The sequence below is a fragment of the Amphiprion ocellaris genome, chromosome 19 (genome assembly GCF_022539595.1).
Source record: "Amphiprion ocellaris isolate individual 3 ecotype Okinawa chromosome 19, ASM2253959v1, whole genome shotgun sequence".
NCBI lineage: Eukaryota > Metazoa > Chordata > Actinopteri > Pomacentridae > Amphiprion > Amphiprion ocellaris.
In genome coordinates, this window is record NC_072784.1 from 27681495 (window position 1) to 27697839 (window position 16345).

Genomic DNA, 16345 nt, shown 5'->3' on the forward strand with positions numbered 1-16345 from the left:
GAAAAAGAATCAAACAAAATGTGATTTTGAGCATGCAACAACAAAAATCTGAACCATGCATCAGCAGAAGAAACAGTTTATGATGGAAGATTTTAATTCACAGTTGATGTATTGTTCCATATTCCTTGATATGCTGGATATGTTGGACTTCAGTAGAGATGCACTGAAAACCCATCTGAAGTCTTATTCTGTCTCAATTCTGTCTGACAGTGTGAGTTACAACAAGCTAACAGATGTTGGAGTGGAGAGTTTGGGAGCCAGTCTGAGAAACTGCAATGAAATGAAGACTTTGAGGTGAGCTTTCATGTCATGTTACTTCGTATTATGTCTTCTTCCAGTTGTGTGTTCTTTTTTTCTTACCTTGTTTTGTCTCATCTCATTGCAGGATGTGGAACCAATGTATTCCATACGGAGTTTTTGAGAGGCTTCAGCATCAGGACAGTCGGATTCTATTGAATTAGAATAACATAAAACCTCTTGTCTGCAAGCCTATGAACTTATTTGAACATGTATCCTAAGCATACTGAATGCGTTTACACCACACAATACATTTTCCAAAACCTGTATGCATATGAGAAACTGACAATCAGGGAGCATTAGAAAGTGATTGCACTACAACAAATAACTTATTTGCAGCTTCATCTGCCTTGTTTCTGATGCTGTAATTGATACATTTGCAGCAAAATATGTATTTCATCTATGCATAGGTGCGTGGTGGCACTTTTAAGCAAATTTGCACTATTTGTCTGATGTTTAAGGTTAATCTGTACCTATTGTACATAGATTTTTCCATATTTTTGTCATTACCTAAAAAGTCCTTTGTTCTGCATTTGACTTTTCTTGTGACAAAAACAGTATTTTTGTTTGCACTTTCTGTGTCTGTAAACTACATGTGTGTTTTCTATTTTCTTGTTTGACATCGTGTTGTGCTTCTTGAGTTCATGAGTTTAATAAAAACTCCATTTCACTTCCTTCTCTGCAGGTTTCTGTTCTTTATTTTGATGCAAACTGACCTTTACCAGTACCTTGGTGTCTGTAACTCTTTGTAGTTTAACATGTTACTCCTATGTGCCTTGTAAAACAAAAAATTACATTTTATATGGAAAATTCATGAACTGTTCCTAGAATGGAATTACAAGTATAACAAGAAAAGCACTCAGCAGAGAGCGCAGTCCTCCACCAAGGCTGTGCATTCTGCCATGTGGCATTGTCAGAAATGCAGTCCTTTTTTGTAGAAATGCAGCATTTGTTTATTACTGATGATCAGAAATCACAGCAACATAGAATGTGGCCATTTAATACAGATGTACCACAAAAAAAATGACCTCGTGCTGAGCACAGGTGTGTTATTCATGTGTACGTTATATACTGATACCGAATGGTGTGACCTAAATGTGGAGCAGGCGGTGGGAATTGATGGGACTTAGAAACACCCCCACAATTAAATCAATTGTTCCTTGTGTCATTTTGGTCAGATAAGTCCCAATCAGTCCGCAGCAGTGGATTTGTAGTAGGATCATGGTCATGTGATCGTCAGCAGACAGCTGGCGTAGTGTTCACTTCTAGTCATCGTTACAGTGACGCAGTGCCACTATGTCGCAATGATACAGAAATCTTTAACAAATCCATGGATCCAGACTATAAGCCGCATCACTGGCAAAATCTAATCAGTTGGTCCTTGTGTCATTTCTGCCCTTTCCTGAAAATTTCATCCAAATCTGTTATCGGTCTCCATTTTTGAATAATGTTGCTAACAGACAGACAGATAGACAAACCAACGACAATCATCACATAACTACTTGGTGGAGTAATTACCAACATAACAAAAAAAATAAATAAACAACAACAAAAAAATTGGTTAACCTCCCTTTCCCCTTTTTTTCTGCCCAAAAACTAAATTTTTGTGATTCTAGGAGACCCCAGTCAAAAGTACTTCATTCACCCTATGCAGTTTTAATAAACAGAACTATTTACTGATTTCCTTTTTGAATGGGCTATAATTTGCAGGATCACACACTTCTGTGAAGGGTGCTCTGTCAATGACTCGAAATACTGTTCTTCCTAAAATATGATGGTGTCTAAAGTCAAATATGCTATAAATACTTTCATAATAAAATGTTTTACGGCAATCAGATTAAATCTGTATATTCTATTATACAGGACAGGGCTAAAACAGTGCATTGTGCATTTGACTGACATGCCGTCAGGGCAAGGTCAGGATATGGTGGGAGTGTGAGACAAAGCATGAACCTCTTTGAGGTTGGAAAGGGAGGAGGTAAGAAGGCGTGCAAAAAAATAAGATTTGAGATTGGCTCTGTTTCTCAAAACTTAAGGATGTGTTTGGCTGCGTTAAGTCCAGAATATATCTCTGTAAGATAGCTTTTGATGGCATCAGTGTTCATTTATTAAGCAACTTCAAGCAGATCAACATTAGCAGATTTGGCATTGCTGAAAAAAAATTTACTTTAAAGGAAATTAAACCATAATCAATGGATGGGAAATAGGCTTTTAATTTCTGTGTTGTGTTCAAGCTGAAATTTGTACTGAAGAAACGTACACTAAGTTTGAGATCACTCAGACAATTTCATGTTTTCCATGAAAACTTACTTTTATTCATGTGCTAACATAACTGCACAAGGGTTTTCTAATCATTAATTAGCCTTTCAACACCATTAGCTAACACAATGTAGCATTAGAACACAGGAGTGATGGTTGCTGGAAATGTTCCTCTGCACCTCTATGGAGATATTCCATTAAAAATCAGCCGTTTCCAGCAAGAATAGTCATTTACCACATCAACAATGTCTAGACGGTATTTCTGATTAATTTCATGTTATCTTCATTGAAAAAAATAAGGACATTTCTAAGCTACCCTAAACTTTCAAACTGTAGTGTATCTGTTTCCATTTTTCACAATATACAAGTTAATTAGATTCCATTAATTGTATAACTGTTTTTTTTTTTGTTTTTTTTTTAAAACAAGAAATAAGAAAAGGTTTTGCAGTGATGCTTGCTTCTTAGAATATTGTATTCCTGGGGTCCTCAGGGACCAGTGATCCTTGTATATTAAATATATTAGAATGATGAAGGTTAGTGTGTAACGGGACCAGGCTTTAATCTCAGCAAACAGAAAGGGAACATTCTGTACTTGACCACGTATCAAGTAGTTCTACATCCAGCTGCAGGACTCCTCGGTCTTGGATCAGCAGACTGTTTTAGTGTGTCACATCAGGACACACCCGGTAGTGTAAGCTGTTAGCTACAGACATTCCCAGCATTGCAGAATGGGACAAATGTGAACGCTCAACTCTGTTCAGGATTTCTTTTACCAAACACTGGTGCCATCAAAGCATTCCAACAGACTTCTGCTGTTCTCTGGTGCAATAACTCTCTCTTGTGGATGAAATGTCACATGGCACCAAAAGAGCACAACATTCAGACATGAACACTTTATCAAATCCACAGGCATCTAAAGTGAGTTAAAAATTAGAGGCTAAAAGCTGGCATTCACTCAAAGTTTATTAAATACACTGGAAAATAAAACTCTGTTGCAATCCATAGCTTATTAGAGCATGTGCGTGTCTGCAAAGAGGCAGATGTGGCGGAATGACAATGCGTTTAGGTCGTATGTTGATGATATCGTGAGCGGAATTGATCAGATATTGACCAGCACAGTGTGGTATCATACCTGGGAAATGACACAGTCTTTTAACAGCCACTAACATCACTGATTTATAACCAGTTTTACATAAAATTTGGATCTTCCCCATGAAATGGCTTCACTTGCCACTGATTTCATTGTGAGGAGCGATTTTTGTACTTGAATTGCCCAACTTGTTGTACTGACATTGACCTTTAGTTAAAAAAAAAACAAAACACATATTACATTTCCAGCATGATCAAATATTGATTAACCATAATGGTCCATTTCGTGTTCATCTACACAAAGCCCTTAGCTGGTATTGATTGAACTACTTTGTGATCAAATTCCGTACAAACATATTTTACAATATTTAATGAATATTAGCATCCTGAGTTTTAGCATCCTGTGGGTTTTACAATTCCAAAAAATTAAAATCCGGATAAACTGATTTATACATACAACTCTAAACAAAAACATTTCTCAGTGGCAGCCTTAATCCAAAAATAAAACAGAATGTGGTCTCAGCTGTCAATGCTCCATATTGGTTGAACAGCCTTATAATAAGATGTGATTTTCCTTTTTACATCCATGTTCTTGAGTTCCAACACGACTTTTTCACTTGAAGTCAATACTTGGTGTGCCTGTGGATAATTATCTAGTGACATTTAGCAAACCATTTGAGCTGATGAGGCAAAGTGTTGCTCGAAATGACATCTGAACAGTCAGTATGGTAAAGCAGAGCCATCTTGGTGAGAGGTTGTCTAGCAGAATGTACTGTTTGTTCAGTTACAACAATGAAATTCTGCACTAAAGCTTGTTTACAGGGTGAAACATGCATGTACAAAGATTTTGAAATGTTATCTGTATCTATGGCTTCAGGTATTTTGGTTGACAACCACCACAGTGTAATGATTATCATGCAAGATGTGTGAATTTAATCAGACAGTTACTGTATAAGAAAATACTGGTTCTTCTGTATTGCCTCAAAAAAATCAATATTTCGTTAATTAGCTGGGCTCTAAGTGCTCTTCTCAGATTTACAGCATTTTCAAAGCTTACAAATGTCTCATAAATCTTTCTATCCCTTTACAGACTGTACCTTTCCACCCATCCACAATCAATGCAAGCACACGGATGAAATATTTACCTAATTCTGTGAACAGTCTCATTCGTATAGCTATCCAACTGCCCCACTGCTTGAATCCAGTTTATTATTGCTGTCAAGAACGTACACTTGATGAAAAGGATTCTAAATCTGTAACAACGTAAACAGCAGGAAGCGCAATAAAACAGAACCCTGACAACTAAACCAAATTCTTTAAAAACACAGTTTATATCATGCACTGAGTCTGGTCTATGTCTCTCCAAGTCATCATAAAAACAAAACTGTGCAACAAATAGAATGATGTGGCAAAATCTAAAACACTTTTTTGAGGTTTTCTTTCATGAGTTTTGACGCGTCGTCATATTTAATCTACTCCTGTTAACTTTTGTGGAAAGCTACATTTTCATTTCCTAATTGTTAATGCAGACATAGATTAAACAGACATACTGTATCAAAGAAATATCTGTTCCTGGATACTTTAATGTTTCTTCACAGCCTACGTCCAGTGTCAGTGTTATGTCTTGTCAGTGCGCCCAGAGTTCCTAACTGTGCTCCTGAGAGTGTACATCCCTGATGCAGAGATACAGTATGGATGACCTCAAAAGACACATTTTAAATTAAGCCTTAAGAATGCAAAACAGATTCTGTACTCACAACTAAAAGACAAACTGTTAAAACAAGTTGCTCTGTGAGGGATTAAGTATACAACAGGTTGACAATGGACACGGTTTTCCTGCACTTTGCCAGTTCTTCTGAGATGTCTCACTGCGTAGGACATCACACTGTGAGTCAAGCGGCAGGTTTCAACTTATTTGCTTGTAGAATTAACTACCAGGTCCTGCATAGCATAGATAATTATTCGGTGTAAATGCCAGGCTGCTGTGTGTGAATGACATTAACTCTTCTTCCAAAGGGAACAGCTGTCTCTCTTCTCTCCACCTGCAGCACATTGTGCTTCCTTTTCTTCTCTCAATGCTGCAGTGTCCAAAGTACGTCTCACAGATGCCAGTTTGAACCTCCTGGTGTCCAGTCAGAGTCGACTGCTATTTGACTGACAACACGCTGACAGCTGATCCAGTGCAAGCCCTCCATTCATGGGGCACTCGCTGATCATATGGATGGTGGTGTGGAATCTCTCTCTCAGGCTACCTTCCTTTGAGCCGAGACAACCTATAAACATGGACACAATTGTGAATGAACACTTCTAATAAATTACCTCAAAATATTGCACAATAAAGGTGAGTTTGTGTACAACTTGTGCTTAAAGTCTTAAGAATCTCCCTGAAAATACAGATTTCAAAGTTCTATGACCCCAAGGTAAGGCCTGAGCATTTTCCAGAAACAAACCCCTTTATAAAGACGGAATTTCTTGAGTTCTACTTACTTTTTGACTGATATGTCTCTGTGAGGAAAAGGCTGCAACAACATCCGCTTTGAGACATTTCTTGTCACCATCGCTGACCAGGGAGAGTTCACACCACACCTGTGCATCGTCATCATCACCTCCTGAACTTTCTTTTCGTCCTTCAGCACCGTCTTGTCACTCCAGATACCCCTCAAACACATCCAGCTCCGTGTCCGTGTCGTAGGGGACAGAGGCCGGGTCGGACAGCACCCCGAGGTCCACCAGCGCCTGGTCCATGTCCTCAGGCAGGAACACTATCCCCACATTCAGGACGATGTACTCCATCAGAAAGGCATAGTAGAGGATCAGGACGTTCACAAAGAACAGGCCCAGATAAAACATATATGGGAGTTCGTCCAAGAGCGATTCCACCGAATCTAGCTGGGCATAAATTGGGTCTGTCATAGAAAAGAAAAACAGCCACTGTTCGGGTTCTTGTGTTTGCGTGGTGCCAGGATGGAGCAGCTGTTGTCACCGCTAGAACCCTGTGTCGGGTGATGGGACCGGGGAATCCATTTCGGCTCGTCCTGACCTGCAACAGTGATTCAGAGGAAGCCTTTTAAGTCGTACTTTATCTGTACGGTCCTGAAGAAATTGAAAGAAAAGCAGGTAGACGAAACAGCATAGCTATTAATAACCGACGGACAGTATTTAAAATGTCATGTTAGCGAGCTCGACGCATTCTTGACATTGGTTCCTTGGCTTTGCGGAATTCACGCCGTGCCAGCTGGCTAGGGCTAAAAACAGTAGCATGCAACGCTAGCCGAAGCAAACACGAACAGTTCGACAAGAAAAGTATTGTAGTTTTCATATATTCACATTCGTACCGGGAAACAAACGACATGGATAAAAATCCACGCTTCTGACGATGTTCTTAGAGCCAAACGTCCCCTCTCACATTTTTGCCAACTGCATCAAAACAGTCCCGACCACAAAACGACATTTGAAGCCTCTTGTACGTGATTGGCTCACCGACCGGCAGGTTCAGCTCTGATTGGCTGTTGAGGTGTCAATCAGTATAGTGGTACCTCGTCGCGTGTTTAAACCGTCACTGACAACACAGGAAGTTGGCGTTGTAGTATTTTCTTCATTATGTAAAGTCGCTGTCGAGGCGGAAAAACTACAACTTCCAAAGAGCCCAGCTATTGAAGCTGTTACGCAATGACCCTTCGGTGCTGCCATCGCCGCCTATCACCCTCTGTTTGCTAAGTAGCTATCTGTACGGGAAAGTGGGTGTAATGGATAGATGCGGACGCTAACATTAGCAAAATAACGCGCCTGGCAAAAACAGCAGCACCCCGAAAACTGCAAATATGTTTGGCCGGTCACGGAGCTGGGTTGGAGGGCAGGGAAAAACGAAAAACATTCACTCCTTGGACCATTTGAAGTGAGTAGTTAGCACTGGATAGGCTAACGTTAGCCTCAATAATCACACGATTGCCAGCGTTACCATTAGTCCACTTATAGACACCTAAAATAATAGCAGCTAAGTATTCGTATAGATGTCCAGTCAGCTAATAAAGTTATCTGTGTTTGCTGTGTCGTTTTTATTATGTTTGGCAAAGTAGATAATTTATGAACTAGCTTGTACTTGCTGTACCCTACAACTGATTTGACATTGTTGTAATAGTTTGGACAATTCAGCCAGTTAGCTAACATCGACTATTGTCTAAATGTCCATATTAGCTAAAAGCCTGTGCATCCGAAATGAAATGTTCTGCACAAGTGCTTTCAGTGTTTCAGGCTGATTAGACCGAGGCTGGAAATTACTGGGCTTACAAGAGTCCATTAACTAATCTGAATAGCATAACTCAAAGTCGTCCCACCCCAACAGGTGCATCAAATGAACAAGAAGTGTAGATATCAATCATGTTCAGTATGCATATGCCTATGCGATTCAGAGCAATCAGGCAGAGTAAGTGAAACCTTTGGTGTGGCGTACACAGGTGTTTAATTTGGTGCTTAGTACACAACTGTTTGGACACAATATTGCCTCCAAATTACAAGCCATCTGTAGGCCTGTAGCAATAACCTTTTATATCCAGATGAGTTTTATAGCCACATCATTCGTTTATTTTTAGGTCAGACAAATCATCGCCCGGTAAAATCAGCCAGTGTTGAGTTTATTATTTAGTTGTGTGGAACAGCTTCCACAGCTGCTTTTGTACTGTGAAGTTGGAGCATGTATTTGTGCATATTTTAAAAATGTAAGCAGAACTGTGCTTTTTCCGCTTCCTTCCACATTTTCCGTTTATGTTTCTGTATCAGGTATATGTACCATGTTCTGACCAAAAACACCACAGTAACAGACCACAACCGAAACCTCCTTGTGGAGACCATCCGCTCCATCACAGAGATCCTCATCTGGGGAGACCAGAATGACAGCTCTGTGTTTGAGTAAGTCCCATTTATTGCTTCTATCACCCCTAGCTCTAAATATGCAGATGTGACTCCAGCATAGTCAGCCAAAGTAACAGCTTCATAATCACTTAATCTCTCTTCATATAATGAAGATTTGCTGACATGCTCTTTTATAATCTTGCAGTGGTACATTTGAACAGATGCACTCTTGTAACCTAATGAACTGTGAATTTTCAAAGAGTGCCTTGTTGTCAGTCACAGAAGATTGCTCCTTGTGGATTTTTAAGAGTCACATTTCATCAGCTGATCTGGAGTGCTTGGATCAATCTGAAAGCTTTTGTCCAACTTAATAACTGAAATACAGTAGTAATCCTGCTCCCCCTTATGCTTACAGGTCATGTAAGACCCTGTCTCTTTTTTTTAGCCTCTGCCATCTCTCTGTGTGCCAACTTTGCTAGAAATGAGCCACAATATCAGGCTTCTTTCTGACTGCAAGTCATTCAATACTAAGCAAACTGTCTGCAGTATGTAGCAAAGACATTTGATTTACTTCCTGTCAGGCTGGCTCTACACAAACTCGTAACATCTTGATATGAGCAAACTTTGAAACACGTGTGAAAGTCTCATATCTGTACTATTGTGAGTATTTATACAAAAACTGAACAAAAAAGAGCCAGTAATGCAAAACAGAATGGATAATTGCCTAATGATTTATCCAGTTAAGATGCAGTTAAAAGCCGGAAATGAATCTAATTCTAATTTAACTCTTCAACTGTTCAAACCACAGAAAGATTTTAGTCATTTTCAGGGACTCGAGGTCCTGAAACCAGAGTGTTTTGTTTAGTTTTCAGTAACTTCTATTTCTTGCATGAACAAGAAGAGCAGAAAAGCAACTGAGGAGTTTGCATAAATAGTTAGTGCAATCAGGAAGCTCTTATAATAAGCATAGACATGACTGGTTAAGTTTGCAGTTTTTCCACGATAGTTCAAGTGAGATCCAGACATAATGGGGCAGTATAATGATGATCTTTATCCAAAAAGAATTCACTTTCTATGGTGCAAAGTACAGCAGTGTTTTATAGGATAGCTTGAGATAGCAAATCTAAGATCTGGTTCAATGAGCAGCAAATGATTAATCACAAGCTTTTTTTGGAGTAAAATGAGCAATATGTGAGCACAGAAAACATCAGCAAACTGCTGCACAGAAATCATCACAGTCAAACACACATTCTCCTTTTCTCAAAGTTTAGTATTATGGCTCATTGCCTTTCATTAGTTGCGACAAAAGAGTGAGGATTTGAGGTTGGTATATAATGAATGCAACAGCTGGAATCATATCTGAGACATTGTGGGTATATGGTGTCCCATCTATCAGGATGCTTCAAAAGACAAATATTCTTCTCTTGATTATTATATTTTAGCATCAAGTCCCCATGAATTGACTCCTTTATTTCTTTGTGTCTACACTGCTGTATATGTTCAGCTTCTTTCTGGAGAAGAACATGTTTGCATTCTTCTTGAACATCCTACGTCAGAAATCCGGACGCTACGTGTGTGTGCAACTCCTCCAGACACTTAACATACTGTTTGAAAATATCAGCCATGAGACTTCCCTGTGTAAGTATTTGCATTTGCATTCACTGACTGAAAATAATAATGCCTGTATGATGTTAAAGGGATGGATTCCAAAAGCTGGTTCTGTTTTGGATCTGATGCAAGGTCTAACTATTTTCACTTTTAATCTGTTTTTCTTCTGTTAACAATGAGCAATAAAAAAAGTCACCAGTAGCAGATGAGATCAGTTGTAGCTAATTAATGTTAATTGTTAGTTTGACTGTTCCCTGGATAATGTTTTTCCTGTATCTGATGTCTTTATTCAGCCACAGACTGTTTGTGATTGAAATACCAGTGTATTGTTCTTCCCTGGAGTAGTGATGCAGCTAATCACCTGATCTAAGCTGGTAGAATGTTCCAGTTAAACTTGTTTTAATCTCATCAACGTTGTTCTGATTGAGATCACTCTTTATTTGGAGTAATTCAAAAGTGGATTTGACACTGGTATTGAATTTGCTAAAACACTATCGTACTGCGTCATTAGATGTCATGCACTTCACTGACATTCTGTTGCATGTTTTATGAGACTGCTGCTGTAGTGGTTTGATTGGTGGCAGATGGTACATTTTGAGGCTGTGCTGTGTAGAGTTCTTGTAATTAAAGATGGCAAAATTTTGTAAATGTGTTAGAATACAATGCATTTTAGACCTGGAAATAAGGGTTTATTTATTTGTTTGTGATTGTATTAGATTACATTAGTCCTCAACCAATAAATCAAAAACTAAAAGAAAACTGTGAATGATGAAAGCAGTAGTTGTTATTCCAGTAATGTTGTATTGGATTGCAATCAAGTGTACAGCGAGTTGTGTACCTATTTTTATCCTGTTTTGTAAGCTAAAGAATGCAAGCCATGTTACACTGCCATTCTTTGTTGAAACATACAATGCATAGCAGCCTGCAGATTTTTTTTCTTGTTGCTAGGCAACCAAAACCTCAACAGATGATTTATTCCAAGGTTTACAGTGAGGTGATATTTTCTATAAATAACGTAAGGTTTGCATTTAGATGAATTGCGGAGATATTTAAAAGCTGTAATTGCAGTGTGCCAAAAATGAATTAAATAGCCTTTCGTCGTGTTTACTGTACGCAACTCTCACTGCAAGAGTCCAACCTCACTGCTGATTTGATTAAGCAAAAATGAAAGTAGTGCATTGAAGCTATCCGCTCGGTGCACTGTTCTATAAACACTGAGCTTTTTGATGGTAAATTGCCAGAATGTCAGCAGATTACAAAAAGCCGTCTTTGTAAAATCCACTAAGATGTGTGTCACTCGAACAAGTCTAATTAAGTTGATTATGAAGTTAACCTCCTCTCCTCTCCTCTCCTTGCAGATTATCTCTTGTCAAACAACCACGTCAACTCCATTATTGTCCACAAGTTTGACTTCTCAGATGAGGAGATCATGGCTTACTATATATCCTTCCTCAAGACCCTGTCACTGAAACTGAACAACCACACTGTGCACTTCTTCTACAATGAGGTGAGGCCACGGAGGGACGCGAGTGTGAGAGCAACGAAAGAGGGAGGATAAGATTGGTGGACGATCTTTAATTCAGTGGCAAAACCTATTACTGTGTATTCTGTAGGAGGAGGGAAGGAAGGTGTGAGTTATGGAACAGAATCCAAACTATGAATATTGGTGTGTTTCTGATGTTGCACCACCTTATTATATTGGTTAAACTTAAATCTAGAACATCTATTTGTCACATGCATTTTGAGCTGCCTCTGTTTACTAGTTTGCAGCACGCTTCCTGTGTCAAAACATTAGCTTCCTGTGCAGATGGTGTGATGAAGCAGATCTTGTCCACAACAAGCTTCTTTCAGTAAATGATGCAAACACATGAGCGTCAGTGTTTTTTTCATTAATTACAGTAATGCTAAAAAGTGGCCACTGTGTTCACAACAAGATTTTATTTGGCTAAAAGAGATTCAGAGCTGTTATTTTACCTTATTTTAAAATATTCATTTGTGTGAGTGTGTTTGTGTGTGTGGCAATGCATGTTAACCACCAAGGAAACCACCTGAATAATTTGTAATGTTGCTCTTCATTGTTTCAGCAGTATCTATAGTATTTTCATTGGCCTGTGTGTGCTGGGGAAAGTTATTGGTGTACTGTCGATGGTAGCTTTACCCTGAAGCCAAAACCAGACTCATTGTGTAGGTCTGACAGTATTTGTCTGTGTATTTAATTGACTTATTACATATTTCATCTCACTTTGCATTATTCATTGTTTGACACCAGAAGTAAAATCTGGATTTCTGGATTGCATGTTGTGTTGTGAGTAACTTGCTGAAGGCAAATTGCATTTAAAATGCAATAGAACTTCATCCCTCATTGGTCACACATTTATAATTTATCAATCACTTTATTTAGTGTAATTGATTCACAGTCTATTTGTTTTAAGCCATATTCTCCTCTAGGTGGTGCCATTGGATTGGTGCTCGATTTTCGGTCCTCTTCCTGTCAGATCTACACAAGTCACATTTTTTAAAAAAAACTGGAGCACAAAATCTTGGTCTGGGTTTGGTGTCAGGGTCAGATTTCTTCATTTGCTGTGATTTCTGGGTGACTGTTCAAAATGTGACTCTCCACTGTGATTGCCTGGAGGTCGCAGTGAGTGAGGAATAATTGGGTGGAGGATCAGGCACTGGCACAGAGAGAGACGGCTGTGAGATCCCGAGTTGTTGGTTTGTTGTAAGAAGAATTGCTGATATAATAGTACATGCTGAAAACTGTAAAGTACTAGAAATTGTTGGAAGTAAAAGTCCTTGCGGTTCTGCTCTTCATCCAGTGGAAGGAGTACAGTACTACTGTAGTTTGTCTTTGTCATATGAACTGAAAAAGTCAATAGCTAAACAAGCAACACTGCATCTTCTACTGTTTATCATGAATTTAGTAGGATTTAAGGTCCACAAGGTTAATCATGGGCTAGTTACTTAAAGACAATAGGGAAATCCTTCTTTAGTTTCATGCTATAAAGGCTTCACTAACTGTGGTTCTTTTACACCTTAAAATAACTTTTGTGTTTTGGTTTTTTTTTTCTTCTGAACAAAGAATTGCCCCAATTTGCATATTTACATTTACTGAGCATTTTCTCAGTAGCTCAGGAGTGGTAATATAACTATGTTTCTCTTACTTAGCAGTTTCCTATCATAATATAATACTTTTCAGCATTTCTTTCTCCACTAGCTGCTTCATTTCTCTCTCTGTGGTCACCGGCAGCCTGAGCGTGGCGGTGCAATGCCTTGCCTTGCTCACCGGCGCCCCCTCTCTTGTCTCCCACACACAGCACACTAATGACTTTGCCCTGTACACCGAGGCCATTAAGTTTTTCAACCACCCTGAAAGCATGGTCCGCATCGCAGTCCGCACCATCACACTCAACGTCTACAAAGGTGAGTGCCAGGAGCACGCATGCGCACATGCTAACCATACGTACACGTGCGCCTAAACACACACACTTACGGGATGCTGGGACTGCCTACCGCCTTTCTTTGTGCGCCTCCCCTCTTCTTGCTGCTGCTTCTGGTGCATGAGCATGACTAACAGGTAACGCTGTAACAGATACACACAAATATACAGCCTGGTGAATTTTTGGCTTTTAATGTTTCCTTGTCTGGCTCTTTTTCTGGTGAAAGAGTGACTCTTCAGATAAGAAATCCAGTTCATATTTCCTTTTGTCTTCACTTTTAACCTCTAACGTTGCGCTGAAAGGACAGAATGACATGACACATGTAGAAATCTTTACAGTTCGTTCAGAATCTACATACATCCAGATCTAGATGGGGCCGTTGAAGCTCTGGTGTCACCCAGCAGCTGTGTGGGTGTTTTTTTTTTTGTTGTACACACAAACTTTACATAGAGGACAAGTTGAGATTTGTTCTGTGATGTCAAATAATTATTAGTTCAAGCTATATTTATTCTGTATATTTGTTGTATCAGCAACATTACTTGTTTTTCTTTTAAACGTTCTCATGATATTTAAGTAATTGCAGTTGTATAGGGAGATAAATGGATTTTAACACTGTATATGGTGCTAGTGTTTACGCTCATTTACGCACTGCAAGTTATTTTTCATGATTATCATTTTTCTTCCTGTTAAGCCACCATCGTGTTTTCATACTGGAGAGATTTACAATCTATAAATTTCGATATATAAATTACAAAAATGTCATGTTTAAGGCTTTCAATGTCCAAGAACATGCAAATGAGCAGTTAAACTTTTTGGAGTTGTTTATTTTGAACTCAAGTACCTGAGACAGCAGCTAACAGGGATTAGATTCAATTAATGTATAATGGTAGAGCTACCACAAGATTCAGCATCACTGATTCACTGATCTCACATGCTTACTAACGCCAAAGAAACTAACTTTTCTGCAAAGCAGCATTAACCAGCATGCACAGTTGTTGGTGAAATTCAGTCAGTCATACGACAACAGTACATTAGTGCTGCAGGTCTTTCAAAAGTAGTGTCTACAGTGTGTAGCAACCGTGACGCTGAGAGTCCAGAACATCAAGACTTTCCAGTAGCTGTGTTCTTTCTGCCCTGTGCTTGTTGCCGTTCTCTTCCTGCCGTCTCTCTGGGCTCCTCTGGGATCGGAGCTGGCTGCTGTCGCTCCAGGGGAAGCTTTCTGTGGGTTTGGCTTTTCTCCACATGTTTCCACAGTAACTAAATACTAAGTCTCTGCAGCTCTCCAACTATGGCCTCCTGTCTGTTTCCTTGTTCGTTTGTCTTGTCCTGCATGGAACACTTGTTACCGTACAACTTTGCGTCGATCATGACATCCTGATTCTGCAGCTCAACAGCAACACCTGCAGTTAGCGCGACACATTTTAACCATAACACAGCTGGAGTCATGTATAAAGTAACCAAGTGGTGTGGGGAATGTATCATTGCTGACCTGGCCATGGCCTCTGCTATAGTAAGGAATCTGTCAAAGAGGGAAGCATCAGTTCAATGCAGCAACTGTGTCTGATGAGAATTGACCATACAGAACAGCTGTAGCTTGTGATGCAGAATAATAATTGCCAAATAATTCCTTTTGCTAATTTAATTTAGTTTATCATCACACTGCAAATGGCTCAGTATGTTGCAATGAAGACTACTGTAATTCTCTTATAGCATCGTAATATTGAAAATGTCCCTGTTTGATGCTTCCTACTGATTCCTTGGGACATGCACTGCAACAAATGACAGCCGAGAAAAGGATTTCATTCAGCACTAAGACTAAATAATCAAATTATGCCATTGCATAAAGTTGTTTGTTTCAGTCGAAAACACTGGAGAATCCTGACGTACGCTACTGTTCAAAAGTTTGGGGCCGCCCAGACAATTTCATGTTTTCCATGAAAACTCACACTTTCATTCATGTGCTAACATAATTGCACAAGAGTTTTCTAATCATCAATGAGCCTTTCAACACCATTAGCTAACACAATGTAGCATTAGAACCCAGGAGTGATGGTTGATGGAAATGTTCCTCTGTACCCCTATGGAGATATTCCATTAAAAATCAGCTGTTTCCAGCTACAATAGTCATTTACCACTTTAACAATGTCTACACTGGATTTGTGATTAATGTTATCTCCTTTGAAAAAATGCTTTTTCTTTCAAAAATACAGACATTTCTAAGTGACCCCAAACTTTTGAACGGTAGTGTAAGTTTAATGTGTCTTCATATTTTTGAAACTCCTTTTGTAGACGTGCTGTTGTTTGCAGTTTATTTGTTAATATACCTGCGGGGTCCTTCCCAACCTCCACCCCTCCACAGCAGCCCCTTTACTCACATTAACCCTGTGTCTGTTTCCCCTTCTCCCTCCTCCTCTTCAACAACCACTCCTCCTCCTCCTCCTCCTCCTCCTCCTCTTCCTCTCTTTGTCTCTCTCCTCCTCCTCCTCCTCTCCCTCCTCCCTCTGCGCGCCCCATCTGCCTAACTCCAGTTTCATGTAAGTTGGTTCCATTCATTCAGTCTTTATCTTGGGGCTGGGTATCCTATGAGCATGTTTATTGATCTACACTGATGCCACTAATTCTAAAACAAGTGCATTTGCTGTCAGTGGGAACTTTTGGATTTGATTTTGATGCCACAAATTTGAAGTGATTTTTAAAATTTTATCACATGATGTTACCCAGCCCTGTTTGTTTCTAAAGGTGTATTTGTTATAAATGTATGGGTATGACTATCCTTGCAAATCGTATTTTTGTGAATCGTTCTG

At 39.3% G+C, this 16345-nt stretch overlaps 3 protein-coding genes across 6 annotated transcripts in view; 2 read left to right on the plus strand and 1 right to left on the minus strand.

Moving 5' to 3' along the window:
• Window positions 1–974, plus strand: part of ciita (class II, major histocompatibility complex, transactivator) — a 29246-nt gene extending 28272 nt beyond the window's left edge. For both annotated transcript variants that reach the window (XM_055004994.1, XM_055004995.1), the window contains exons 21-22: window positions 211–294; window positions 386–974. In XM_055004994.1, the coding sequence (XP_054860969.1) occupies window positions 211–294; window positions 386–461 (160 nt within the window). In that variant the 3' untranslated portion in view covers window positions 462–974. The remainder of the gene's footprint in view (window positions 1–210; window positions 295–385) is intronic.
• A 2527-nt stretch (window positions 975–3501) lies between these two features.
• Window positions 3502–7121, minus strand: dexi (Dexi homolog (mouse)). The gene is made up of 3 exons (XM_023292384.2): window positions 6981–7121; window positions 6133–6685; window positions 3502–5918 (listed from the first exon to the last, which is right to left on the minus strand). The coding sequence occupies exon 2, from the start codon at window positions 6556–6558 to the stop codon at window positions 6289–6291; it is 270 nt and encodes an 89-aa protein (XP_023148152.1). The 5' UTR covers window positions 6559–6685; window positions 6981–7121; the 3' UTR covers window positions 3502–5918; window positions 6133–6288.
• A 194-nt stretch (window positions 7122–7315) lies between these two features.
• Window positions 7316–16345, plus strand: part of clec16a (C-type lectin domain containing 16A) — a 51012-nt gene continuing 41982 nt past the window's right edge. For 2 of the 3 annotated variants that reach the window (XM_023292381.3, XM_055004996.1), the window contains exons 1-5: window positions 7316–7540; window positions 8422–8550; window positions 9998–10131; window positions 11460–11608; window positions 13419–13524. In XM_023292381.3, coding sequence (XP_023148149.1) covers window positions 7467–7540; window positions 8422–8550; window positions 9998–10131; window positions 11460–11608; window positions 13419–13524 — 592 coding nt within the window. In that variant the 5' untranslated portion in view covers window positions 7316–7466. The remainder of the gene's footprint in view (window positions 7541–8421; window positions 8551–9997; window positions 10132–11459; window positions 11609–13418; window positions 13525–16345) is intronic. The other variant, XM_055004997.1, reaches the window with a different exon arrangement.